The sequence below is a fragment of the Heterodontus francisci genome, chromosome 11 (assembly GCF_036365525.1).
Source record: "Heterodontus francisci isolate sHetFra1 chromosome 11, sHetFra1.hap1, whole genome shotgun sequence".
NCBI classification, from domain to species: Eukaryota; Metazoa; Chordata; class Chondrichthyes; order Heterodontiformes; family Heterodontidae; genus Heterodontus; species Heterodontus francisci.
The window spans coordinates 33,275,514-33,302,720 of NC_090381.1; the positions used below are offsets into that span (position 1 = coordinate 33,275,514).

Here is a 27,207-nt window from a genome sequence, read left to right on the forward strand (position 1 = left end):
ACTTATCAATTGCAGCATTACACTACTGTCTCATCCCTTTCCTGAGAGTCAAACTGGCACCTACCTATGACAGGATTGTAACACTGCAGGGTAAGAACATTGTATTTGGCTGCACATGAACCAATCACGTAGAGTTTTCCAACACATCCTGTGACAGTGAAGTTAGTGACATACTTCACCGTGGGACCAATCAGGGCCCAGCTGTCATTGTATGGGTCATAATGTTCCACTTCCACAACATCCAATGTCGTCCCTGCAATTCAGAAAGTATCAGATTTTACTACAGGATGGCATGGCCTGATCCCCTTCCACTGCATTAGGATATTTTATATCCTATTAAACACACCCAGGCCCTAGCAGTCTCCTGCATGCCTCTAGTTTAGTCCTGTCCTCTCTGTTAACTGGGGAATGGTCAACTGTTTCCATCCTCTGCCTCATTATTCCACTTGTTTCCCAAGGATCATTTCTTACAATGTACATTCTAGGAACTTTTCCAGTTCTAAAGCGTGTACAGGGTCGGAGGGACCTGGGGGTGCATGTGCATAGGTCTTTGAAGGACATAGGCAGGACATACTGATAGAGCAGTTAGCAAAGCATATGGGATCTTGAGCTTCATAGAGGTATTGAGTACAAAAGCAGGGAAGTTATGCTAAACCTTTATAAAGCTCTGGTTAGGCCACAACTAGAGTATTGCATCCAGTTCTGGTCATCACACTTTAGGAAGTATGTGAGGGCCCTTGAGAGGGTACAGAGGAGATTTACCACAATGGTTCCAGGGATGAGGAATTTTAGCTACAAGGTTATGTTAAAGAAGCTGGGTTTGTTCTCCTTAGAGAAAAGGAGATTGAGGGGAGATTTGATAGACATGTACAAGATTATGACAGGTTTATATATGGTAGACAAAGAAATGCTGATGGTACAAGGACTAGGGGACACACATTTTAGGTTTTGGGCAAGAGATGCAGGGGGAATGTGAGGAAGAACTTTTTTATACAGCGAGTGGTAATGACTTGGAACTCGCTGCCCACGAGGATGGTGGAAGCAGAGACAATGAATGATTTCAAAAGGAAATTGGATGGGCACTTGAGAGAAATCAACTTGCAGGACTACAGGGATAGAGCAGGGGAATGGGACTGATTGGATTGCTCTGCAGAGAGCTGTCATGAACTTGATAGGCTGAATGGCCTCCTTCTGTGCCGGTATGGCTCTATGATTCCTCCCATATGGTGCAAAGTGACTCCAGCTGTTTGTGAAGTCTAACTGGAGACACTTCTTACACCTGTGATTATCCTCGATATTCACAGTCTCTGGAAAGCTGAAAAGAGTTTTCCACTTCCGTCGGTTCGAGTTATGTTGGACAGCTGGAGAAACTTGAATTGCATATTAAGGCCCAAGGCTGTGCTAGGCCTTCTGAATGGGATACCAAGAATCTGCCACTAATCATTAAGTCTTTCTGAATTTGAACATCAACACTTCACTACCAGAACAAACATAGCTGACTTTGAAACGAATTTATGTTCAGGTATGACCTAACTAGTACATCAATGTGGAACAAAGCATCTTGGCAACAATGCTTCATTTTGAATGCACACTCCATCCCATAACTTTACACTAGATGCACTTTTCAATCGCTGGCCTGCTACCTCCAACGGCGTAGATTTCTCCATTTAATGCTGCGGTAGAGTGGTTGGTTCTGGGCTTCAACATGGGAGCAATGGGTTTCCAGACCCCTTCTTTAGAATGGAATTTCCAGGCCTGGGTTGTCGACCATGTGTCAGTCTTGCTGCCTCTGGAGCCTCCTGGAAAGGCAAAAGTGGAAGAGCTTATCAAGTGATCTTTACATAATATTTCTTTAAGAATCTCACTGTTGGCATATCTTTTAAAACCTTAGTTTCTTAATGATAGCATGTAATATATTTACTGGATGAGGAGGTGGCCAAGGCAGAGATTAATAACCTAGCTGTGATGAGATTGAGAGATTGACAAAGATACCTAAAAAGTTCTCTACATCTCTATCCAGACAACTTGAGTAGATCCTGTCGCAAGAGGCCAATTGGAAGATCCAACCATTAAGCTATCCCAGATTCCCATTGTCCCTGCTTCCTACTCTGCCCTGTTCACCATGTAGGGTAACACAGGAACTATATAGGCAGGCCAACATGGATCTTTGTGTGTAGACCCAAGTGTTTCTCTTTTAGCTCTGCATCAAACTGTTGCTCTCACACCGCTTCCAATTTCCTAGGAAGGGTTCTCGCACGCTGGGCTACTTTGTTTACCTGAAGCCCCTAGTTCATGTGATGACTTGAACTGCCTATCTCTGTGTATGTTATTTGTTCAATATCTGAGGACTGAAGATCCAGCTCCATCCAATTCATATGAATGCCGTGTCTTACTGCAGCCAGTAAGTGACTCATCCTTTGCACTCAGTGGATAGTCCTTAGAACAGAGCTGATGGTAATACCAAACTTTCCTGTCAAAGGGAAGCCCAGATTTAAAACTAGGGTCAGGTCCCTGTTTCATTTCCTATGAGTTTGCCCAGAAATCCAGAAAGGAGTCACAACTGTACTTTCGAGTCAGTGAAGAATGTTGCATTTTCCCTCTGTCCCCAGCTGGAGTGTTCTCAGGACAGTTTGATGTCCTGAACTGCCCTCTCAAAGTCTGTAAATATTTCTTGGGATTCTTCCATCACTCTGGGATATTGGGTATAAATGAATCCCTTTCAATCTTGAGATGCTAATACTGTTTATTTTTGGCCCATACTGATGTAACCTCAGAATTGTAATGATCTTGGGGTAGAGTGTCCGCTTTAGACCAACATGGCCAAAAACAGATTTATTAGTTATCCGTCACATTGCTGTTTCTGGGACCTTGCTGCATTAATTGGATGCTGTAGTGGCCGAAAAAATGACTGTAACTACACTTTAAAGTAATCATTGGTTATGAAGCAACCTGGGACATCCTGGGGATGTAATTGGTGATATAGAAATGCAAATTCTTTCTCTCTTTCACAAGCTTCCCCTGAGTATATCTGTAGGCAGATATCTTACCAGTGATGTAGATATCATTGTTTAAGGCTGTGACTGAGAATCCCCATTTGTTGTAATCCGGGAAATCTGGAAGAATGGACCAGTGCTCTGTGGACACAAGGCAACAGATTAGCAGCAACACCATCATCAACACCCAAGAGGCTGCTAGAGATCTTTCACTCAAATCACGGGCTGCTCCCAGTTAATTAGAAAGCAGCTGTTTGGAAATTGGGTGGAAGAAGTGACACAATCCTTTGCTGCTGGTAGGTGGGAATTTGAAGAGTTTTCTATATATAAAATATAAATTGTTAGGACCCAGAGCCTCGAGTTGCTCCCCTCTTAGTCAGGTCATGCTTACCAACATCCTACCTTCACAACTACCCAGGTGAACTGAGAACAGAACAGTGATATCATACACTGCTCCCTGATTATCTGAATCTTGATTGGGATCCTAATTGTAGTATAATGTTGAACTGGCTGAATGTTTTGTATACTGTCTCTCTGCTGCCCTCTCTGTTGAGGAGGTATAAAAAAAAGTTCAACAATGGCTGCATACTGTAATACCTCAGGTTAGACTTACACACAGAAAGATGACAACAAGATGGGATTGAATTCTTTTTTACAATTCATTTGAGAGATTACAGTCTGAAGAACATTGTGACACACTTTTTGGAACTCCCAAAGTCCATTTTGAGGAAGTTTGGCAATTTGAAAGATTGCTCCGGGTATGTCTGCACATTGTGTTCAAGCACAACTCTGTGAGTCAGCATGGTACGTTATTGAAAAAATATGGCACTGAAGACATATTTTGGGACAACTGGGGAATTCAGCCCTAACAAAGAGGCCAGATGTAATTATGAACAACGGTTACACATTTGGCTGCAAGATAATAAAATAGGAGATGAGGATAAAGTGAATGTTTTCCTCACCATGATGGGGCCAGATGCTTATGAGATGGTGTTTAACCAATGTTGCCCATGAGACCCCAGTACCATGGACTTTCTGAAATTAATGAGATTCTGGACTCATATAACGGCACAACTAAGAATGAAATTGCACTGGAAGGAAACTGTTGCCAAGTGAGACTATGCACATTATATTCTTGAATTAAAGAAACTCTCTCATCACTGTGGGTATGGCGCGAACTTAGATGTCAACCTTAGAGACACGTTCGTTGGAGGTCTAAAGAACAGTCAAATCCAGGCCAAGCTTTTGAGTAAAGGAAATAAGCTGACATAGATGGAGGCCTGTGATGAGGCCACAGCCATGGAACTGGCAGGAAGAGATAGTTGCAAACTGCAAGGAGGTTCTTTTCCTGAGCCAGCAAGAGAGGTCCATTGGATTGTAATGGGAACCAGGGCATGGCAGCCAAGTTCACAGACTCAGAGTCAGAAATTTAGTTGCTGCCATTGCCCAATGCACCAACCATCTAAAAGCCCCCATTTCCAGTCAAAGTGCGATGCCTGTGAGAAAGTTGGTCATATCCAGACAGCATGCAGGAGTAGAGGAAACAGTAATCCTCCAGGTCGCGGTAAAACTCCAGGTCGCAGCAATGCAACAGGTTGAGGTTGTGGTAGACCTAAAGCTAGTTCAGGAGCCTGGAAGTTCTCAAATGTGCATATGATAGATTATGGAAACAGAAGTCGATGTTATCGAAAAGGAAGATTAGGGGTTGTGCTCAGTCAGAGAGCAAGCAAAACAGCATATGGAAGATGACAGAAAATAAGCTGCAGATATAATTCCAGTGCCCACAGTAAAATTGAAAGTCAGAGAGTCACAACTTACTTTCATCATTGATTTAGTTGCTGCAGTGTCTGGTATCTCAGAAGGACAGTACAAGAAGTCCCTAAGTCACATTCCCTTACGAAAAACTGATGTGAAACTGACTAGTTATTCCAATAACAGTATTCCAGTGTTAGGTGAAGTTAGTGTTAGGGTGGAATATGATGATGCATCCTATTACTTGCCATATAGGAACATATAGTTCAGGTATTGTTTTTACTGTGAGGCACTATCACATCTGTTCTTCTTGATGTAGTAGGAGGGAACAAAGTCTCCCTGATGGCAAGAAATTGGCTTAAGAAATTACAGTTAAACTGGGCTGAGTTATTTCCGGTAGGGATCAGTAAGAGTATGTCTGGCATTGAGGAAGTGAAGGCTGATTCAATTTTAGCCAATGAGTTACCTGTGAATTATTTTAATACACAAATGACATGCCAGAGAAATTTCTGAAAAAACTTGCAAGGATGTGGTGCTCAGTAAAGTACTCAATTATGTTATGAATGGCTCGTCTAAAGAGTGCGATGATGAGAAATTACAGGAGTATTTCACATGTGGAAGTGAACTAAGAGTAGATCAAAGCTGTCTTCTATGGGGTTTAAGAGTCATTGTTCCACCAAGTTTTAGAAAGAGATTGGTAGAGGAACTTCATCAAGAGCACACAGAGATGGTCCGTATGAAAGCAGTAGCAAGAAGCTATTTTTGGTATCCAGAGATAGATAGAGCTATTGAAGAGTTGGTGTAAAGTTGTGAAGTGTGTCTCAGAATGAAAAATGATCCAACCAAGGTTCCTTTCATTCTATGGCCAAACACAAAAAAACTGTGGGAATGAGTACAAGTCGATTTCTTTGAAGTGGCAGGGAAAGAGTATTTTGTTTTGGTCGATAGCTATAGCAAATGGATAAATGTAGAGTTTATTCTCAATACCACAAGTGCCAAAACTATTGAGGTTTTTAGAAGTTGGTTTGCAATTTATGGATTGCCAGAAGTATTGGTGTCAGATAATGGTCCACAGTTTATAACAGAAGAGTTTGAATTACTTCTGAGTAAGAATGGAGTCAAACATGCTCTAATGCCACCATATCACCCAGTATCAAATGGTGCTGCAGAAAGAAGTGTACACATTGTGAAGAGGTTTTTGCAGAGGTATTTGCTGGGTGACAATTTAGGGCGAATTAGTGTTTAAACACGCTCTGAGGGAAAGGTTTAGTTTGTTTAAGCCTGATGTCAACAGCAAAGTAAGAAAAGCAAGACAGAGTGAAGATGAGTCATGACAATTGAGGCATGAAACTTGGAGAGTTCAGTGCTGGTCAGAAGGTCATGGTGAAAAACCATCGAGGTGATAAGGATCTGTGTTTGGAGTTGTAAAAAAACTATGTGCATTCATATATCTAGTGAGGATTGGAGACAGACTCTGTCAATGTCATGTAGATCGTTTGCATGAAAGAGGACATCTGACAAACGGAAAACATGAGAAACCTCCTATAGTCCAAATTCCTACAGTTCCAAGTAAAAGTCAGAAAGAAAGTGCAAGTCACAAAGAAACTGAAAGTTTGCCAGTCACACAGAATCCATCGGTACAGCAAAGTGAGTCAGGGTCTTTGATTAAGACTAATCAATTTCACAGTCCCAACCATTAAGTGGAGTTAAGAGTCAAAGCCAAAGTTCGGAGTCGACACAGTCTGAGATGTTGGGAGAGCAGAGTCAAGCTCAAGGAAATGGAAGAAGATACCCAGACAGAAAGAGAAAGAAGCCAGATAGATTAATTGAAAGTAAGTAGGAAGGAAGAAGAAATAAGTTGTTCTTTTCATTACTCCTTGTCAAATGATGATATTTTTGTTAAAGACATACTGAAGTTAAGGAAAATATTTTTTTACATTTAAATTACTCTGGAAATAGTAGTCATATATCTTTTAGTTGTGATTGCAGTAATAACAGGCATGCAACTCAACCTGTTAAATTTCAGGTGCTATTGTATTCTGGGAACATGTAATAGTACATGTACCATTTTACATTTAATGTATAAGTTGTTTTTTTAAGTGAAGAGGGAGTGTAGTATGTTGTTGAACTGGCTGAGCATTTTGTATACTGCCTCGCTGCTGCCCTCTCTGTTGGAGAGGTGTAAAAAAAGTTCAACAGTGGCTGCTTACTGTAAGACCTCATGTGAAACTTACTCAATGAATACACAACACTAATGCACTGCTCCCTGGTGATCTGAATCTTTATTGGGATCCTAATACACTGCTCCCTGGTGACCTGAACACTTTTTGAAGTGTTCACTCAATGACTTTCTCAAAATCATTTCAAAGAATTTCTCTACATTTCCAGTTTCGCCTCAAACCCTTCTGTAAATAATGAGATTTTGAAAGCTACTTCCCAGTCCTCAGAAAACACTTCTAAAATTAGCAAACTTACACAACCGTCAGTTAATGTTTCACTGAAAACCTGATACCTGATTTAGGCAACTGTGTGGGAAGATGAGAAGAAATCTTTTTACACGGTGAGTAATTATGATCTGGAATGCATTCCCTGAAAAGGTGGTGGAAGCAGTAGTAACTTTCGAAAGGGAATTGAATAAATACTTCAAAAGGAAACATTAGCAGGGCTATGGGGAAAGAGCAGAGGAATCAGACTAATTGGATATCTCTTTCAAAGGGTGGGTACAGGCATGAAGGGCCAAATGGCCTCCTTCATGTATCAAACCTTGGTTATTACTGAAGATTAGTTTCAGAATAACGTTAGCTGTTTGACAGAGTTAGGAAGCAAACCTGCTCCTCATTTGGACCCTCATTTGGCAGGGAAGTTGATTTGGCTGTTAAAAAAAGGCATCCACCATCTTTGGTTTTACAAATAGAGACAGACAAAAGCAAGGAAGCTATGTCAAACCTTCATAAATACTGGTTAAACCTCAGGTGGAGCATTGTGACCAATTCTGACACCACACTTTAGAAAGGATTTCAAGGCACTTAAAAGGGTGCAGAGAAGATTTACTAGAATGATACCAGGAATGAGGGACTTCAGTTATGTGGAGAGACAAGAGAAGCTGGGATCATTCTCTTTAGAACAGAGAAGGTTAAGGGGAGATTTAGAAGAACGTTCAAAATTATGAGGGGTTTTAATAGAATAAATAAAGAAAAACTCTTTCCACTGGCAGCAATGTCAGTAACCAGAGGACATAGATTTAAGCTAATTGGTTAAAAAAAAAACAGAGGGGAGATAAGGAGATTTATCTCTACACAGCAAGTTGTTATTGATCTGGAATGCATTGGCTGAAAGGATGGGGGAAGCAGATTTAAAAGGGAATTGGATATATACTTGAAAAGAAAAAAATGTAGGGTTATGGAAAAAGAGCAGGGTAGTGGGGCTAATTGGATAGCCTGTTCAAAGAGCCAGCACAGACACTCTGGGCTGAATGTCCTCCTTGTGTGTTGTATGATTCTGTGATTCTACGAACCATACACTCATCTTAGGCTTTTCTTTTTTTTCCTGTTAATATTTGGGAATTAAACACCCCATAATTAATGTTCTATATTTTTACAGGTCTGCGAATCTGTAAAAACATTTTCTGATATGACTAAAATTTTCATTTGTTTCTTTTGTAATTCATACTCAATTTACATTGATACCAAAATCCATGTCCAGTTTTAGCATAATGATACCATATTTGGGATGGAAGGGGGCATGTGAGGAAACAAAATGGGATGGAACCTGGTTCTGCCTTATTTCCACCCTGTTTGGTGATTAAGAATATTTATACCGAATTGTGTCCGGTTGCTACTAAAGAGTGTTAAGCCAGCAAAAAAAAATCCACTCATCAGATCCTTACACAACAACACTGCACTTTAATCTACCTTTGAACTCAGCTCCCAAAAGTGAAAGCCCAGTGTCTAAAACACAACACGGTCGCAATGTCTACTACGCAATACATTAACCAACCCCAGTGTTTAAACACAACACCATACTACAAAGTTCCAATATCTAGCAAACTACACCATGCTTTCCAGACCCAGTGTCTAGCACACATGACATTACAAATCTCCAATGTCTAACATTGCATACAACCCAATTCCAGTGTCTAACACACACAACACTACAGAGTTCCAATTCCTAGCATACACCACACTACTTAAGCTCATCATGGTATAACTCACTGGTCCTGATGTTGTAAAAAGCACTGTTTCTTGTCAGGATCTGGTTATCTTCATCTTCATCATCTGACTCGTCCATTGCCCGACCTCCAATGACCACCAGGCCCTCCTGAAGCTTCTTGAGACCAGGGTCATGTCTTTGCCGGACAATTCCTTCTTTTTCAGTCTAAAAGCAGAACACAAGAAAAGTCATGGATAAAAAACATAGACACTTTCACTCACTTTTAAAGTTTTGTAGTCTTTTCTATCCTTCTTACCCCAGGCTATTTTGGTTTTTAGTTCTTAGATCACTCTACCGGCTGAATTCCAGTTCCTGAGATCTGCAACATTGTATATCCTGGCCTTAGAGATCTAAGTAGTCTTTTGGTTATGCACCCAGGTAAATGAACAGGAAACTCAGTTTGGTAACTGCTTTGGTGTAAGCATTGGTTTATCATCTGCTTTTATGAGATCTCACTTCACTCTTCAAAAGTGGTGCAAAAAGCATCATATGAAACTTTATTTAAAGTTAAGAATATGAAATGAATTCAATAAACAAAGAATCTAACAGTGGTTTAGTAGTGAAAAATGTACAGTAGAAGTATCTTATTCCTTTGCTACATAAAGTAATAATAAAGATTCCAACTTTAAGAATTAATCTAATCTTTTATAACTAACTTTTAATACAAACGGTAGTTCTCTAATTTTCAAGGTACTCAAAATGTGTCTTCTGAGATTTCTGACTATTTAATTGTATTCTTTAAGAGACTTTCTAACTGCCTCTAGTCAAACAAAATGGTTTCTTTAATATCCTGGAAAAGAGTTACTTGGACATCCTGCATTTGGCATATCTGACCCTTCAAATTCAAACTATCAGTCACATGAAAATTCAAACTAATCATCAAGTCTTTATGTAAAATTATGTTGCATTCTTATGGGTTTTCTTTTTAACCGGGAAATGCACAACAGACAGGCCTGTTACAGGTTTTCCAGCTTTGGCTCACTGCCAAACCCACTTCGAGCAATGACTAGTAACAGCTGCCAAAGCAAAATCAGACAAAGTTTGTCACAGAAGCTCATCCCTTCAGTACATTAACTCCCCCATTGCAATCCATCCTTCTGATAGTCTAACTCTCCCCTCAAAGCCCATTTTTCTAGTATCCCAGCTCTTCCACCAAAGCTCATCCTTTTAGTACATTAACTAATCCCACCATAGCCCATTAATCTATTATTCTAGCTCCTCCATTGAAGGCCAAATATTCTGTAAAGTAATGCTCCAATTTTAAGGTCTATTGTATTTTCGCTTGTGTCAGATTATTCCAAACATTTCCCTCTCTTTGAGTGAAGTTCTCCCTGATAGCTGTTTCAGATGTCCTTCGCTCAATCTTAAATTTGTCTCATCTGCTCCTAGGTCGCTGACCAACTTTAATATAATATCCTGGGTTTATCTTACTTTTAATATTTTATATACTTTGATGAGGTCCTCCTCATCTGCCTGGCCTCTGGATTGTAAATTTTAAACTCTTCTAATCTGTTCTAATAGCTCATCTCCTTTCTACTTGGAGCATCGCTCCCTCTCCAATGTCTGTATATCTTTCCTGTGGCATTGCAGGATTTTCCCTCCGGGGGTGGAAAACAGAGGTCAGGACTGTTTCTGGGTCCCAAACCTATCCCTGCGGGATAACAGTCACTGGTCCCGATTTTCTCTGGGGCACCTCCTTGGCTTGGAGATGGGATTGAAGCGCTCTCGAAGCTGTAAGGTCAATCAGAGACCTTCCAGTTTGAAAGGACTAGGAGGCTGCAATACAGGGTAAGTAAGGGTGCTTCAAGGTGGAGGTAGCCTCTTTCCAATTTTTTTAAACTTAAATTTAAAAATGGATCTTGCAGCCAGATGACCACTGTAGGCAGGGGAGCTCCTTTACTGGGTGGTCTGCAGCTGCTCCTGCACCCAGGCAGACAAAGAGAACCTCTAGTCCTGCCTGGAATGCTGGCCCCCTGGTCTGCCCCTAGGAGGCCACCTCCAGGCAGTTAAACAGGCCCCCAGCACCAGCAGGGACCTGGAGGCCGACCGGAAAATCCCAGTTGGCCTCCTTTAATTGGCCTCAATAGGTTCGTAACTAGCCTGGAGGCGGGATGGAGCCAGAGAACCAGCACCCGCCCCGGCTGGGTTACTCTTTAGAACCTGCCCACCTCCGTTCCCAGCTCCAGTAGGGGCTCAAAATCCTGCCCCATGTAGCAAGATCCCACAAACAGCCAACGAGATCTATAACTAACTGTTTTTGGTGTAGGGAGGAACGTTGGCCAGGACACTAGCATAGCTCCTTGGGCTTCTTTGAATAGTGCCATGGGATATTTAAAACCACCCTGGGCCTTGCTTTGTCAGCTCATCCAAAAGACAAGATTTCCAATAATGAATTGTTAGCCTACTTATATACTCAAGTCCTGGAGTGGGACTTCAACTCACAACTGTCTGACTCAGGCAAGATGGACCATTTGAGCCAAGCTACAACTTGGTCATAAGAGCTGAGCACAACACCTTATGTCAACAGTGTGTTATAAAGCTTCAGCACATTCTCTGTAGATATACACTCCACTACTCTGCTTATATATCCCAGCAATCTATTCACATTTCAACAGCTTCTCCACATTTTTCCAGACACTGACAGTGATAATGCTCATTTTCCACATCTCTCTGTCATGGTTCAGTTCCATTCATTGTATATGTATATTCAGACTGTAGCTTTTGTAGATTAAAAACAATGGATGCCAAACATGGATTCTGCAGAATTATACCAACCCCCGCCCCAACACTCTGGGGGGAGTTTTCATAACCCCATGACAAATGGAAGAGGCTTGGGGATGGGGGTGGGGTTTAAATCATCAAATTCACAAAATCCAATATCAACCCGCTGCACACACGCCTATTTCTGTTTTATCTGTGGTAGATATTGGGGTGTCCCAGCAACCTGCTCTGGAGAGGCGGGCCCATAATTATAATATTTAAATGAGGCACTGGAGAAGCTGCAAAATGACAAGGATACCAGAACTGAGAGGTTATACCTATCAGGGAAGATTATATAGGCTAGGGATTTTTTCCTCTAGAAATGAGAATACTGAGGGATGACCTGATAGAGGTCTTCAAGATTATGAAAGGGTTTGATAAAGTAGAAGTAGAGAAGGTGTTTCCACTTGCAGGCGAGACTAGAACTAGGGGCCATAAATATAAGGACTCACTAATAAATCCAATAGGAATTCAGGAGAAACTTCTTTAAGCAGAGAGTGGTGAGAATGTGGAACTTGTTATCACAAATGGCATCCTGCAGATGCTCAGGGTTGGATCTTCCTAATCTTGCTGCTACAGTGTTGGAATAAGACAGCTGCTGGTCACCCTGATCCTACCATGACCCTGGTCCAGTTTCCTGAATCTTGGGGTCATTACAGACCTGTACCCCACTCGAAGAAATGGAAAGCAGCATTAAAGAGGCCACAGGGTTGCTAACGATTGATGCAGGACAATGACTGAGGTCTCAGCCAAGACTGAGGCCTTCAGCAGGTAAGCAAGCAGAGGGAGAGGAGGCCTCTCCTGCACCCTCTCCCTCCATTTGATATATGTGGGTCTATTCCCTCCAGGCTTACTGACATGGTTCACCTGGCCTGCCCAGGGACCAGGAATCAGTGGCAGACAGGTGGAAAATGTAGCTGTAACCTGCACCTCCCCAATCATTTGCATCTAGTGGGCAGGTGGTCCTAGCAAGAGTTGGGGAAGGGGATCCTAGGTCAGGTGGGTGAGGCAGTTGTGAGCCTCATCACACAATCTTGTCTCTTTTCCACTGATATCCTATCCAAAATTGGATAGTAGCAGAAATTCCAACCTACAAAGAAGCACAGTTCTGTATTTGCATAAGTCTGCTCTAGCTGCTGGTTGAATGTGTTTTATACTGTTTTCTGCAGATTAGCCTAATGATTTTTCTACATAACCTTCCAGCCAGTCATGGGCTGTGCACACATATATGATTTCAAGAAACTTCCAGCAGGTTACACAATGTTCATTGTAATTTAATAGCACAAACTGTTCTTTCCACCCTCCCATTTAACACTATAGATCCAAAATAGTATAAGGTTACTCATTAGCTAAAACCGTATAATAAAAAAGCACAAACACTAAGAAGTAATTGCAGGAAGAAATCAAATGTTGTGAGTAAGGTGACATCAAAAACTCCAGTAGCTTAGAATTGTAGTCTAGACAGCTTGATTAGATTCCAGCCTATAACTAACCTCCAGGTATCTGTTAGTCATATATAAACCAACCAAACCCCTCAATTTGATTATACAGCCTATAGCTTGCTATTTGCTATCCATTAATCTATAAATCATCTGAACCCCTCAATTAGATTTGAGCTTGTAACTCACTCCTGCGCATGCAACAACAACTTGCATTTATATAGTGCCTTAAAAGCAGTAAAACATCCCACAGGAGCGTTATCAAAACAAAATTTGATACTAAGTCACGTAAGGAGATATTAGGGCAAATGGCTAAAAGTTTGGCCAAAGACATAGGTTTTAATGAGTGTCCTAAAGGACAAAAGAAAGGCAGAGAGGTTTAGGGAGGGAATTCCAGAGCTTAGGACCGAGGCAGCTGAAGGCACAGCCACCAATAATGAAGCAATTAAAATCGAGGATGCTCAAGGGACTAGAGTTGGAGGAAGGCAGGTATATCGGAGGGTTGTAGAACTGGAGGAGGTTACAGAGAAAGGGAGGGTTGAGGCCCTGGAGGGATTTGGAGACAAGAATGAGGATTTTACAATCAAGGTGATGCTGGTCAGGGAGCCAATGTAGGTCAGCGAGCAGAGGGGTGATGATTGACTGGGACTTGGTGCGAGTTAGGATATGGGTAGCAGAATTTTGGATGAGCTTAAGTTTATGGAGAGTGAAAGATGGTAGACTGGCCAGGAGAGCATTGGAATAGTCCATTATTCTATATATAAACCAGTCTGTCTTGGAGCTGCCGTTCTTTTCAGGTTCAATCAACAGTTATTTAACATTAATCAATAGATAATTGGACCAATTGGTACAACACTCGCTAACCCATACCTTGCTATGAAATCCCTCAATCTGTTTCCTGCAGTGTTCGCACTCCTGAATGAGTTTATCAGGCAAGAGTTGGTCTCTCAGATACTCCACAGACAGCAGTGGAAGGTGAACCAGCTCAAAGAGCTCAGGAAGAAAGCAACTCCTCTCCGCCTCATTGTACCTTATCCACCTGAGGAGGGCCTGGACCAGACTCTGCTCCTCTTGGATCTGCAGGAGCTCTGCACCGAGATATCCGAGGAGCCGTTCGCTGCCCAGCAGTAGGAACTCCTCACTTTGGGACACCGCCTCGAAATTCTCCAGGAGGAAGGAACGCGCTTTGGCAATGACCTCTGGACAGCCATACAGCTCCCCGAACTCGTAGATCCCCAGACAGTTTGTGGGGTCAATCTGTTGCTGGAGATAGCGGCTGCACACCTTCTGGACGGTGCTGAACTGCAGCAGGTTGGAGGTCTGTGTCAGGGCTTCCACATTCTGCTGGTTTATGGTCAGCTTCCCCGTGTAAGCAAAGTCAATCAGCATCTCCATCACCGCGGGCTCCACCTCCTTGACCTCCACCCGCGCCGAGATGCTCTCGACAAAGTCTCCAGTGAACATGGCATGGAAGTAGACGCTGCAAAGCGCCAGGACGCTCCGGTGGCAGAGGAATTCCCGGCCGCCAACCACGAGGGTGACATCAGAGAGTTTGGGGTTGGACCTCAGGGATCTCAGACCCTCCAGCAGGCTCTGGGGGTGGGAGGGGAGGCAGAAGTTAAGGTCGTCCACATTCCGCACCATCGCGCTCCACTGTTTCGGGTCGTCCGATGCTTTTAGAGACATATCACAGCCATTGTTTGCAAATCTGACCCTGGATAAAAGCAGAGGAGTGAATTTTACTTTGCGGATTGAGGATGCAACTTTGCTGCTACATTTGTCTATTTGTAGGACAGCAGAGCAGGAGTCTCAGGCTCCATCTCGAATCTGTGCTCAGCTGATTTTAGCTGGAGCAGCATTTAGGAGATTACAGTGGCAGCTCAGTGGAAGCACTCTCATCTCTGAGTCAGAGCGTTTTGGGTTCAAGCCCCACTCCAGGGATTTAAGCACAGAATCCAGGCTGGCACTGTACTGAGGGAGTGCTGCACTGTCAAGGGTGCTGCTTTTCAGATAGGACGCTACACCAAGGCATCGTCTGTTAGCCATAGGTTGGATAGGAAGAAATTTTTTCCTTAGTGGAGGGGTCAATAACTAAGGGGCATAGATTTAAGTAAGGGGCAGGAGGTCTAGAGGGGAGTTGAGGAAAAATTTGTTTCACTCAGAGGGTGGTTGGAATCTGGAATGCACTGCCTGAAGAGGTGGGAGAGGCAGGAACCCTCACAACATTTAAGAAGTATTTAGATGAGCACTTGAAATGCCATAGCATACAAGGCTACATGCCAGGTGCTGGAAAATGGGATTAGAATAGTTAGATGCTCGATGGCCGGCACAGACATGATGGGCCGAAGGGTCTGTTTCTGTGCTGCATGACTCTATAACTCTAGTAGGGTAGTTCTCCACAATGTCCTGGCCAATATTTATCTCTCAACCACATCATTTATCGCATTGTTGTTTGTGGAAGTTTGCTGTGCACAAAGCCGCTGACATTACTACATTACAACAGTGACTACATTTCAAAAGTAATTCATTGCTATAAAGCAGTTTGGGATGCCCTGACATCATAAAAAGTGTGATATTAATGCAAGTCTTTCTTTTACAGTTGGCCTCAAAATCCCCAGACTGGAAAGGGGCAAACCAACCGTGATAAGTGTCCTGTGCCCCCAGTTAGACAATGCATGTTGGGTGAGTACAGCTTCAAGCTCAGCTGTGATGCTTCTCACAGTTAAATAACTGCAAGTACAGCACTGTGTGAGATCACATCCGAAGAATGGGCGGGACTGGCGGCAGGATGAAGGAGTAGGCCTGAGAAAGAGCACAACGAGATGGCAGCAGGATAAAGGAGTGGACTTCAGAGTGGGAGCACAGCGAGACGGTGGCAGGATATAGGAGCAGGCCTGAGAGTGAGAGCACAGTGGGACGGCGGCAGGATATAGGAGCAGGCATTGCGGGAGAGCACAGTGGGACGGTGGCAGGATATAGGAGCAGGCCTGAGAGTGAGAACACAGTGAGATGGTGGCAGGATAAAGGAGTGGGCCGAGGGGGAGATGCGCAGCTTCAGAGCCTACTGACTCCGATCTAAAGTAAATCAATGTGTAACGTCGCAGGAAAGAAGGTAAGTAATTGGTTTGTGAGTATTTTTCTCTTTTTTCTCTCAAAACTAGTGTATTGGTTCAAATTTGGAGCTGGGAAATTAAAATTATTCAATCGTGATTAGTATAACAGTAAGTTATTTAATAAGAGTATAAGGATGGAGCAGGATTAGAGGTATTAATTGAAATTAATAGTTTAAACAGGGTACTAACTAGGTTGTTAAAGAAGGCCTAGGGGGTTTCTTTTGCATCATGCCTGGACAGCTGACATCTGTTGCTTGCAATTCCTGCACCATGTGGGAACTTCAAGACAATTCATGTGTCTTGGGGACCATGTGTGTAGGCATTGTCTCCAGCTGCTTGAGCTCGAGCTCAGGATTTCCGAACTTGAGTGACAGCTGGAGTCACTGCAGAGTATCAGAGAGTAGGAGCGTTTCCTGGATCGTACTTTCCAGGAGGTGGTCACCCCACAGATAATAAGAGTTCGGATATTATGTGGGTGGCCATCTGGAAGACTAGGAAGAGGCAGGAGGTGCAGGAGTCTTCGGGCTGTATTCCCCTCGCAAACAGGTACTCAGCATTGGAGAATGCTGGGACTGACAATACCCTGAAGGAGTGCAGTCCAGACCTTGGCACCAATGGGCAAGGGTCTATACAGGAGGAAACAGCAAAGTGTAGAAATGTTATGGGAGATTCCATAGTTAGGGGGCATTTCTGTAACTGTCATGATGAGTCCTGCATGGTGTGTAGCCTCCCTAGAGTAAAGGACATCATGGAGAGGATGCAGAATATTCTGCAGGGGGAAGGGAATGAGCTAGAAGTTCTGTTACAAATCAGTATCAATGAAAGGGCAGGTATTCAGGTCCTATGGTCAGATTTTCAGGATCTAGGGAGGAAATTAAAGAGTAGGACATCAAAGGTAGTAATCTCTATATTACTCCCAGTGCCACATGCTAGCAAGAGTACAAATAGGAAGATGGGGAGGATCAATCTGTGGCTTGAAGCATGGTGCAGGAGAGAGAGCTTCAGGTTCTTGGGACATTGGGACCATTTCTGGGGCAGGAGGCACCTATTCAAAAGGGACAGCTTGCACCCCAACAGGACTGGGACCAGTGTTCTCACGGGGATGTTCACAAGTGTGGTTGGGAAGCGTTTAAACTAAATTGGCAGGGAGAAGGGCACCAGTATGTGGAAGAAGAAAAGACGAGTAAGGTGCATAATGTGAGAGTGTTGGACAGTACAAGCAAAAGGAATAGTTCCATATTAGATAGGACCACACTGAGAAGGACTACAAGGAATGCAAAAACAGGATTACAACGTATGTAAATGCATGAAGTGTGGTTAATAAGATTGGTGAGCTACAAGCACAAATAGCAGAATGGGAATATGGTGTAGTGGCAATAACGGAAATGTGGCTTAAACATGGTGAGGGCTGGGCGCTTAATATACAAGGATATAAAGTGTTCAGAAATGATAGAGAAAGAAAAAAGGGAGACGGGGTGGCAGTACTGATTAGGGAAGATATTGTAGTGTTGGGAAAGAGAAGATGTCCTTCAGGGTGCAAGGACAGAATCCATTTGTTTAGAGTTGAGAAGCAAAATGAATACGATAATGCTACTGGGGGTATTCCATAGGCCTCCAAATAGTGAGGGATAGAGGAGCAAATCTTCAGGAAAATCACAGAGATGTGCAAGAACTATAAAGTAGTGATAGGCTGTGTTTACTGACAATGCAACCACTAGCTGGCACTGTACTAGCACATGTGCAAATGCAGCCTCATCCACTTAAACGTCACTGTCTGCGACATTCAGGCTGCTGCCAGGATTAAAGATGGCGCTGTTCAATTTATCACAACAAAACAATTTCAACCCGTGGCACCACACAAGGACATGTTTGATCCATGGAGAACATTGCTCTGTTTAAAGTCTCATCAGAAGGTCAGCACCTCTGACAGTGCTGCACACCCTCCCTAATTCTGTGAGGTTTCAGTGTCATCCCGCTCGCTGGACACTCACACCCCCAACCCCATCCCCCTCTCCGGCCGCTCACTCCCCGCTTCCACTCCCCCCCTCACTCCCTCCAGACACTAGCTCTAGGCTGTGCCACTTCCCTCCTCTCGGTCACTCACTCCTACATCACCATGTCAACCCTCACGGTCCGCCTCGCTTCTTCAGGCGGAGCGAATGGCCAAGAGGAGGGAAGCAGCCCGCCCGGCCTAGAGCTAGCATCTGGAGGGGTGGGGGCAAGGGGCGGAAGCGGGGACCGAGGGGCTGGAAGGCGGGGGTGGGGGGTTGGGGGGGGAAGGTTGGTGGTGGGGGGTGGGGGGAGTGGGGAGCAAGCGGCTGGCAAGTGGGAAGAGGGGGGAATGGAGCGGCTGGAGCGCCGCGGGGGGTTGGTGGTGGGGAGCGAGGAGCGACCAGCCTGGAGTGAGTGGCTAAGGGGGGAGAGCGTTTTTCTGCGCATGCGCTTGTTAGCTCTGGCAAGGCAAGACGTAGGCTGCGCATGCGCAACATCTCAAAGTGCAGGAGACCGTTTGTGCATGTGCGCAGCTTGGTATGCTCTGGTGACGTCAGTGGGCTGCTGCGTTGTCAAGAGTCACTTTGGTAGTGATATTGGGGGACTTTAATTACCCAAATATTGATTGGGATAATGTTAGAGTAAAGGGAAAGGAGGGAGAGGAATGTCTGGATTGTGTTCAGGAGAACTTTCTGATCAGTATGTTCTCAGCCCAACTAGAAAGGAGGCATTGCTGGATCTGGTGCTGGGAAATGAGGTGCCAAGTGGACCAAGTGTCTGTGGGGAGCACTTGGGTAAGAGTGGTCATTATATCATCAGGTTTAGACTAGTAATGCAGAAAAGCAAGGATCGATATAAGCTAAGATCTAGCCAGGGTAAAATGGAACCAAAGACTGACAGGAAAAACTGCAACAGAAAAATGCGTTATCTTTAAGGAAGCGATGCTTCAGGTACAGGCTAGGGACATGCCAGCAGGGACAAAAGGTGGGGGACCAAAAACAGGACTTGGGAGATAGAGATGATGATGAAACAAAAAAAGGGTAAAAGATGCATGTCAGGTAAATTCTTCAAGTGAGAACCAGGTCAAATACAATAAGTCGTGACGGAAGGTGAAGAGGAAAATAAGACTGGTAAAGAGAGAATGTGAGAATGGAATGGCAGTTAACATAAAAGGGAACCCAAAATATTTTATTGGCATGTAAATAGTAAGCGGGTGGTAAGATTTGGAATGGGGCCTCTTCGGACAAAGTGGGTAATATATGCTTAGAGGTGCAGGGCAAGGCTAAAATACTTAATGAGTACTTTGTATCGGTGTTTACTAAGGAAGGGAATGCTGACAAAATATCAGTAGAAACAGAGACAGTAGAGGCAATGGATAGGGTAAAAACTAAGCAGGAGGACGTACTGGAAAGGCCGACTATGCTTAGTTTAGATAAGTCATCTGATGCAGATGGCTTGTATCCCAGGTTGCTAAAGGAAGTGGGGGTGGAGATAGCAGAAGGGATTGCCATAATCTTCCAATCTTCCCTAAATATAGGGGAGGTGCCAGAGGACTGAAGAGTGGCAAATGTGACACCCTTATTCAAGAAAGGGTGTAAGGACAGCCCGAGCAACCAGAGGCCAGTTAGTTTAACATCAGTGGTGGGTAAGGTTTTAGAAACAATCATCAGGGAAAAATTCAACAGGCAAGTGGAGAGGTTTGTGTTAATTAAGGATAGCCAACATGGATTTGTAAAAGGCAGTATGTACCATGTACAAGATGCAGTGCAGCAATTCGCCAAGCCTCCTTCGACAGCACCTTCCAAACCCGCGACCTCTACCACCGAGAAGTACAAGGGCAGCAGAAGCATGGGAACATCTCCACCTGCAAGTGCTCCTCCAAGTCACACAACATTCTGACTTGGAACTGTATTGCTGTTCCTTCATTGTTGCTGGGTCAAAAACCTGGATCTCCCTTCCTAACAGAACTGTGGGTGTACCTACATCTGATGGACTGCAGTGGTTCAAGAAGGTGGCTCATCTTCACCTTCTCAAGGGCAATTAACGATGGGCAATAAATGCTGGCATTGCCAGCAACATCCACATCCCATAAAAGAATAAATAAAAATCATGCTTGACTAATCTAATTAAATTTTTTGATGAGGTAACAGAAAAGGTTGATGAAGGGAATGCAGTGGATATTGTCTATATGGATTTTAAGAAAGTGTTTGATAAAGTACCGCATAACAGGCTGGGTAACAAAATTGAGGCTCATGGAATCGGAGGGTCATTGTCCAAATGAATTAAAAATTGGTTTAAGAAGAGAAAGCAGCGAGTTGTGGTAAATGGTTATTTTTCAGACTGGAGGATGGTAGACAGTGGTACTCCCCAAGGGTCAGTACTGGGATCACTGCTTTATTTGCTATTTATAAATGACTTGGATCTTGGAACACAGGGTAGAATTTCAAAATTTACCAATGATACCAAACCTGGAGGTGTGGCAAGCAGTGAGGATGATATGAATCGCCTGCAACAGGATATAGATAGACTAGTAGAATGGACAGAAAAGTGGCAGGTGGAATTTAATACAGAGAAGTGTGAGGTGAAACATTTTGGCAGAAGGGATAGGGTGAGACAATATGGACTTAATGGCACAGTTCTAAAGAGTGTGCAGGAACAGAGGGACCTGAGGGTGCATGTGCATCGATCTTTGAAGGTGGCAGGAATATTGAGAGAGTAAAGCATATGGGATCTTGGGCTTCATAAATAGAGACATTGAGCAAGAAATGCAGGGAAGTTATGCTGAACCTTTGTAAAGCTCTGGTTAGGCCCCACACTTTAGGAAGGATGTGATAGTCATAGAGAGATACAGCACTGAAACAGGCCCTTCAGCCCACCGAGTCTGTGCCAACCATTAACACTAATCCTATATTAACCCCATATTTCCTATCACATCCCCACCATTCTCCTACCACCTACCTACACTAGGGGCAATTTACAATGGCCAATTTACCTATCAACCTGCACTCAGCGAAAACCCACGCAGTCACAGGGAGAACCTGCAAACTCCACACAGGCAGGACCCAGAACTGAACCCAGGTTGCTGGAGCTGTGAGGCTGCGGTGCTAACCACTGTGCCACCCTTGAGAGGGTGCAGAGGAGATTTGCCAGAATGGTTCCAGGGGTAAAGGATTTTAGTTTCAAGGTTAGGTTGGAGAAACTGAAGTTGTTCTCCTTGGAGCAAAGGAGATTGAGGGAGATTTAATAAAGGTGTACAACATTTTGACATGCTTAGTTAAGATAGACAAGAAAAAGCTGTTCCCATTACGGATGGGACAAGGACTAGGGGACACAGATTGAAGGTTTTGGGCAAGAGATGCAGGGGGAATGTGAGGGAAAACTTTTTTACGCAGTGGGTGGTAATGACCTGGAACTCACTGCCCAACAGGGTGGTGGAAGCGGAGACAATCCAGAATTTCAAAAGGAAATTGGATGAGCACTTGAAGAAAATAGACTTGCAGGGCCATGAGGATCGAGCAGGGGAGTACGACTGAATGAATAGCTCTCGGACTTGATGCACCGAGTGGCCCCACGTGTGCCCTAAATGATGCTTTGACACTATTACTTGATGTAAAACGATGTACTAGAGGCCAGATGACACCATGGTAACCAGTTACAATGGCATGTTTCAGAGTGCCTCTGAAAAATTTTCCTATTATAGAATGGCCGGTTACGAGGCACGTATCACAGGAGCGTCCTGTCTCACAGAGTCTCCAGTCTCACAGAGTCTCCTGTCTCAAAGAGTCTCCAGTCTCACAGAGTCTCCTGTCTCACAGAACGTCCAGTCTCACAGAACGTCCCGTCTCACAGAGTCTCCAGTCTCACAGAATGTCCTGTCTCACAGAACGTCCGGTCTCACAGAGTCTCTTGTCTCACAGAGCGTCTGTCTCACAGAGTCTCCTGTCTCACAGAGTCTCCTGTCTCACAGAACGTCCAGTTTCACAGAACGTCCAGTCTCACAGAGTCTCCAGTCTCACAGAGTCTCCTGTCTCACAGAACGTCCAGTCTCACAGAACGTCCAGTCTCACAGAACGTCCTGTCTCACAGAACGTCCTGTCTCACAGAGTCTCCAGTCTCCCAGAGTCTCCTGTCTCACAGAACGTCCAGTCTCACAGAACGTCCTGTCTCACAGAGTCTCCTGTCTCACAGTCTCCTGTCTCACAGAACGTCCAGTCTCACAGAATGTCCTGTCTCACAGAGTCTCTTGTCTCACAGAGCGTCTGTCTCACAGAGTCTCCTGTCTCACAGAATGTCCTGTCTCACAGAACGTCCGGTCTTACAGAGTCTCTTGTCTCACAGAGCGTCTGTCTCACAGAGTCTCCTGTCTCACAGAGTCTCCTGTCTCACAGAACGTCCGGTCTCACAGAGTCTCTTGTCTCACAGAGCGTCTGTCTCACAGAGTCTCCTGTCTCACAGAGTCTCCAGTCTCAGAGGGTCTCCTGTCTCACACAGCGTCCAGTCTCACAGAGTGTCCTGTCTCACAGAGACTCCTGTCTCACAGAACGTCCGGTCTCACAGAGTCTCTTGTCTCACAGAACGTCCTGTCTCACAGAGTTTCCAGTCGCAGAGAGTCTCCGGTCTCACAGAGCGTCTGTCTCACAGAGTCTCCTGTCTCAAAGAGTCTCCAGTCTCACAGAGTCTCCTCTCTCACAGAATGTCCTGTCTCACAGAGTCTCCAGTCTCACAGAGTCTCCTGTCTCACAGAGTCTCCTGTCTCACAGAACGTCCAGTCTCACAGAACGTCCCGTCTCACAGAGTCTCCAGTCTCACAGAATGTCCTGTCTCACAGAACGTCCGGTCTCACAGAGTCTCTTGTCTCACAGAGCGTCTGTCTCACAGAGTCTCCTGTCTCACAGAGTCTCCTGTCTCACAGAACGTCCAGTCTCACAGAACGTCCAGTCTCACAGAGTCTCCAGTCTCACAGAGTCTCCTGTCTCACAGAACGTCCAGTCTCACAGAACGTTCAGTCTCACAGAACGTCCTGTCTCACAGAACGTCCTGTCTCACAGAGTCTCCAGTCTCCCAGAGTCTCCTGTCTCACAGAACGTCCAGTCTCACAGAACGTCCTGTCTCACAGAGTCTCCTGTCTCACAGAGTCTCCTGTCTCACAGAACGTCCAGCCTCACAGAACGTCCTGTCTCACAGAGTCTCTTGTCTCACAGAGCGTCTGTCTCACAGAGTCTCCTGTCTCACAGAATGTCCTGTCTCACAGAACGTCCGGTCTTACAGAGTCTCTTGTCTCACAGAGCGTCTGTCTCACAGAGTCTCCTGTCTCACAGAGTCTCCTGTCTCACAGAACGTCCGGTCTCACAGAGTCTCTTGTCTCACAGAGCGTCTGTCTCACAGAGTCTCCTGTCTCACAGAGTCTCCAGTCTCAGAGGGTCTCCTGTCTCACACAGCGTCCAGTCTCACAGAGTGTCCTGTCTCACAGAGACTCCTGTCTCACAGAACGTCCGGTCTCACAGAGTCTCCTGTCTCACAGAACGTCCTGTCTCACAGAGTTTCCAGTCGCAGAGAGTCTCCTGTCTCACAGAGCGTCTGTCTCGCAGAGTCTCCTGTCTCACAGAACGTCCTGTCTCACAGAGTCTCCTGTCTCACAGAACGTCCTGTCTCACAGAGTCTCCTGTCTCACAGAATGTCCTGTCTCACAGAGTCTCTAGTCTCACAGAACGTCCTGTCTCACAGAGTCTCCTGTCTCAGAGGGTCTCCTGTCTCACAGAGTCTCCTGTCTCACAGAACGTCCTGTCTCACAGAATGTCCTGTCTCACAGAGTCTCCAGTCTCAGAGGGTCTCCTGTCTCACAGAACGTCCTGTCTCACAGAGTCTCCTGTCTCACAGAACGTCCTGTCTCACAGAGTCTCCTGTCTCACAGAACGTCCTGTCTCACAGAGTCTCCTGTCTCACAGAACGTCCAGTCTCACAGAGTCTCCTGTCTCACAGAATGTCCTGTCTCACAGAACGTCCTGTCTCACAGAGTCTCCTGTCTCACAGAACGTCCTGTCTCACAGAGTCTCTTGTCTCACAGAGCGTCTGTCTCACAGAGTCTCCTGTCTCACAGAACGTCCAGTCTCACAGAGTCTCCTGTCTCACAGAACGTCCTGTCTCACAGAGTCTCCTGTCTCACAGAACGTCCTGTCTCACAGAGTCTCCTGTCTCACAGAACATCCTGTCTCACAGAACGTCCTGTCTCACAGAGTCTCCTGTCTCACAGAACGTCCAGTCTCACAGAGTCTCCTGTCTCACAGAACGTCCTGTCTCACAGAGTCTCCTGTCTCACAGAACGTCCTGTCTCAGAGTCTCTTGTCTCACAGAGCGTCTGTCTCACAGAGTCTCCTGTCTCACAGAGCGTCCAGTCTCAGAGTCTCTTGTCTCACAGAGCGTCTGTCTCACAGAGTCTCTTGTCTCACAGAGCGTCTGTCTCACAGAGTCTCCTGTCTCACAGAACATCCTGTCTCACAGAACGTCCTGTCTCACAGAGTCTCCTGTCTCACAGAACGTCCTGTCTCACAGAGTCTCCTGTCTCACAGAACGTCCTGTCTCACAGAGTCTCCTGTCACACAGAACGTCCTGTCTCACAGTCTCCTGTCTCACAGAACGTCCTGTCTCACAGAGTCTCCTGTCTCACAGAGTCTCCTGTCTCACAGAACGTCCTGTCTCACAGAGTCTCCTGTCTCACAGAACGTCCTGTCTCACAGAGTTTCCTGTCTCACAGAGTTTCCTGTCTCACAGAACGTCCTGTCTCACAGAGTCTCCTGTCTCACAGAGTCTCCTGTCTCACAGAATGTCCTGTCTCACAGAACGTCCGGTCTCACAGAGTCTCCTGTCTCACAGAACGTCCTGTCTCACAGAGTCTCCTGTCTCACAGAACGTCCTGTCTCATTGAGTCTCCTGTCTCACAGAACATCCTGTCTCACAGAACGTCCTGTCTCATTGAGTCTCCTGTCTCACAGAACATCCTGTCTCACAGAACGTCCTGTCTCACAGCACGTCCTGTCTCACAGCACGTCCTGTCTCACAGAGTCTCCTTTCTCACAGAGTCTCCTGTCTCACAGCACATCCTGTCTCACAGAGTCTCCTGTCTCACAGAACGTCCTGTCTCATTGAGTCTCCTGTCTCACAGAACATCCTGTCTCACAGCACGTCCTGTCTCACAGCACGTCCTGTCTCACAGAGTCTCCTGTCTCACAGCACGTCCTGTCTCACAGCACGTCCTGTCTCACAGAGTCTCCTGTCTCACAGAGTCTCCTATCTCACAGCACGTCCTGTCTCACAGAGTCTCCTGTGTCACAGAGTTTCCTGTCTCACAGAGTCTCCTGTCTCACAGAACATCCTGTCTCACAGAGTTTCCTGTCTCACAGAATATCCTGTCTCACCGAGTTTCCTGTCTCACAGAGTCCCCTGTCTCATGGGAGTGGCCTGTTTCACGGGTGCTATATTGACATTGTGAAATTATAAAGAGAGCAAATAGAGTCAATGGAAACTGGATCCTGAAGGGCAGGGGGAGGGAAAATGCAAGCACAACACTTGGGCCTAGATGGGAGCTGCCTGTAAACTGCCACTCACACCCGGTACCTACTAGTCACACTAGGCTAAGGCCAGTAACACTTCCTAAATTTTCAGCTCTATAAATAAGAAACTAAGTTTTACTTTTCAATCTCCTGCTGTCGAAGGAGTCCAGTGTGATTCTTTAAGCTTTCCCAAATCCTCCTGTCTCCCTTTGAGCACAAATGCCTCAAACTTACCCCAGCTCTTCAATTGGTTCCTTGTAATCTTAAAAGCACATCTGGATGGATTCCTCACCGAGTGAAGACGACTTAAGACAACACAGAGGACTTGTACAGGAGAGTAGCTGAACTGGGGAGGCTAGTGTGGGTATTGTGTCTTCATGTACACCGCCGTGCTCTACTGTGTGGAGCTATATTTATCCTCTCTGGGGACAGAGCACTGCCCTGGCTATCTGCCTTCATGTTCAGCCACCTGTTCTTAAAGCAATACTGCAGTCAAAGAATATTATTTAACACCAGCATATAACCCTTAGGCCACTCATTTCAATGCATATTGTGGTGAATAAACATAAATGAGGTTTTACTGTGCCAGGTTGGGCTCCAGTCCTGTAGGCAGGTGACCATCCTTCATTCAACAATGGGGCATCAGTCGACCTTAATTCTGTGCTCAGTCCACACCCACACCCACACATATGTCACTGGATAGTGCTGAGGACCAGGAGCCCTGGAAAACCAACTAACTCAGGACTGACAACCATCAACAAGCAACAACTTGCATTTATTAGACAACTTTAAGGTAGGCTCTTCATAGACGCATAATCAAAAACATATGGATACCGAGCCAGTGCAGGAGGTGTTAGGTGGCACGATCAAATCTTTGGTCAAAGTGGTGGCTTTTAAGGCGGTTCTTAAAGGGGACGAGGAAGGGGCGTGGCAGTGGGGTTTAATGAGGGAATTCTAGAGTTTGGGGGCCTACAGAGCTGAAGGCATAACCATCTATAGTCAGCCAGAAGAAGGGAGGCATTCACAAAGGGTTAGAATCAGAGGAATGGAGATTTCAGGGGGTGGTAGTGTAGGGCTGGAGGAGGTTATAGAAAGAGGAAGAGGTAAGGTCATGAGGAAATTAAACATGAGGATGAGAATTTTAAATTGGAAAACCTGAGGAGTGACCAGGAGCCAATATAAGGACAGGGGTGATGGGCGAATGCTAATTGATTTGGGATATGATATAAGCAGCAGAGTTTAGGATGAGCTGAAGTTTACGGAGCTGTGGCGGATGGGAGGCCAGCCTGGAGAGAATTGGAATAGTCGAGTCTAGAGATGATAAAGGCATGAATGAGGGCTTCAACAGCAGATGGGCTGAGGCAGAGGTGAGGATAGGCGATACTATGGAGAGAATATACAG

The 27,207-nt window shown here is 45.0% G+C and overlaps 1 protein-coding gene across 1 annotated transcript in view; it reads right to left on the reverse strand.

The window, feature by feature from the left end:
• The window catches only part of klhl30 (kelch-like family member 30), a 38,963-nt gene extending 12,762 nt beyond the window's left edge, over positions 1 to 26,201 (reverse strand). Inside the window, exons 1-6 of the mRNA XM_068041958.1 lie at positions 26,040 to 26,201; positions 14,024 to 14,867; positions 8,957 to 9,119; positions 3,048 to 3,134; positions 1,644 to 1,799; positions 65 to 253 (exon numbers count right to left, since the gene is read on the reverse strand). Of these exons, the coding sequence (XP_067898059.1) occupies positions 65 to 253; positions 1,644 to 1,799; positions 3,048 to 3,134; positions 8,957 to 9,119; positions 14,024 to 14,839 (1,411 nt within the window). The 5' untranslated portion in view covers positions 14,840 to 14,867; positions 26,040 to 26,201. The remainder of the gene's footprint in view (positions 1 to 64; positions 254 to 1,643; positions 1,800 to 3,047; positions 3,135 to 8,956; positions 9,120 to 14,023; positions 14,868 to 26,039) is intronic.
• Positions 26,202 to 27,207: the final 1,006 nt, after the last annotated feature.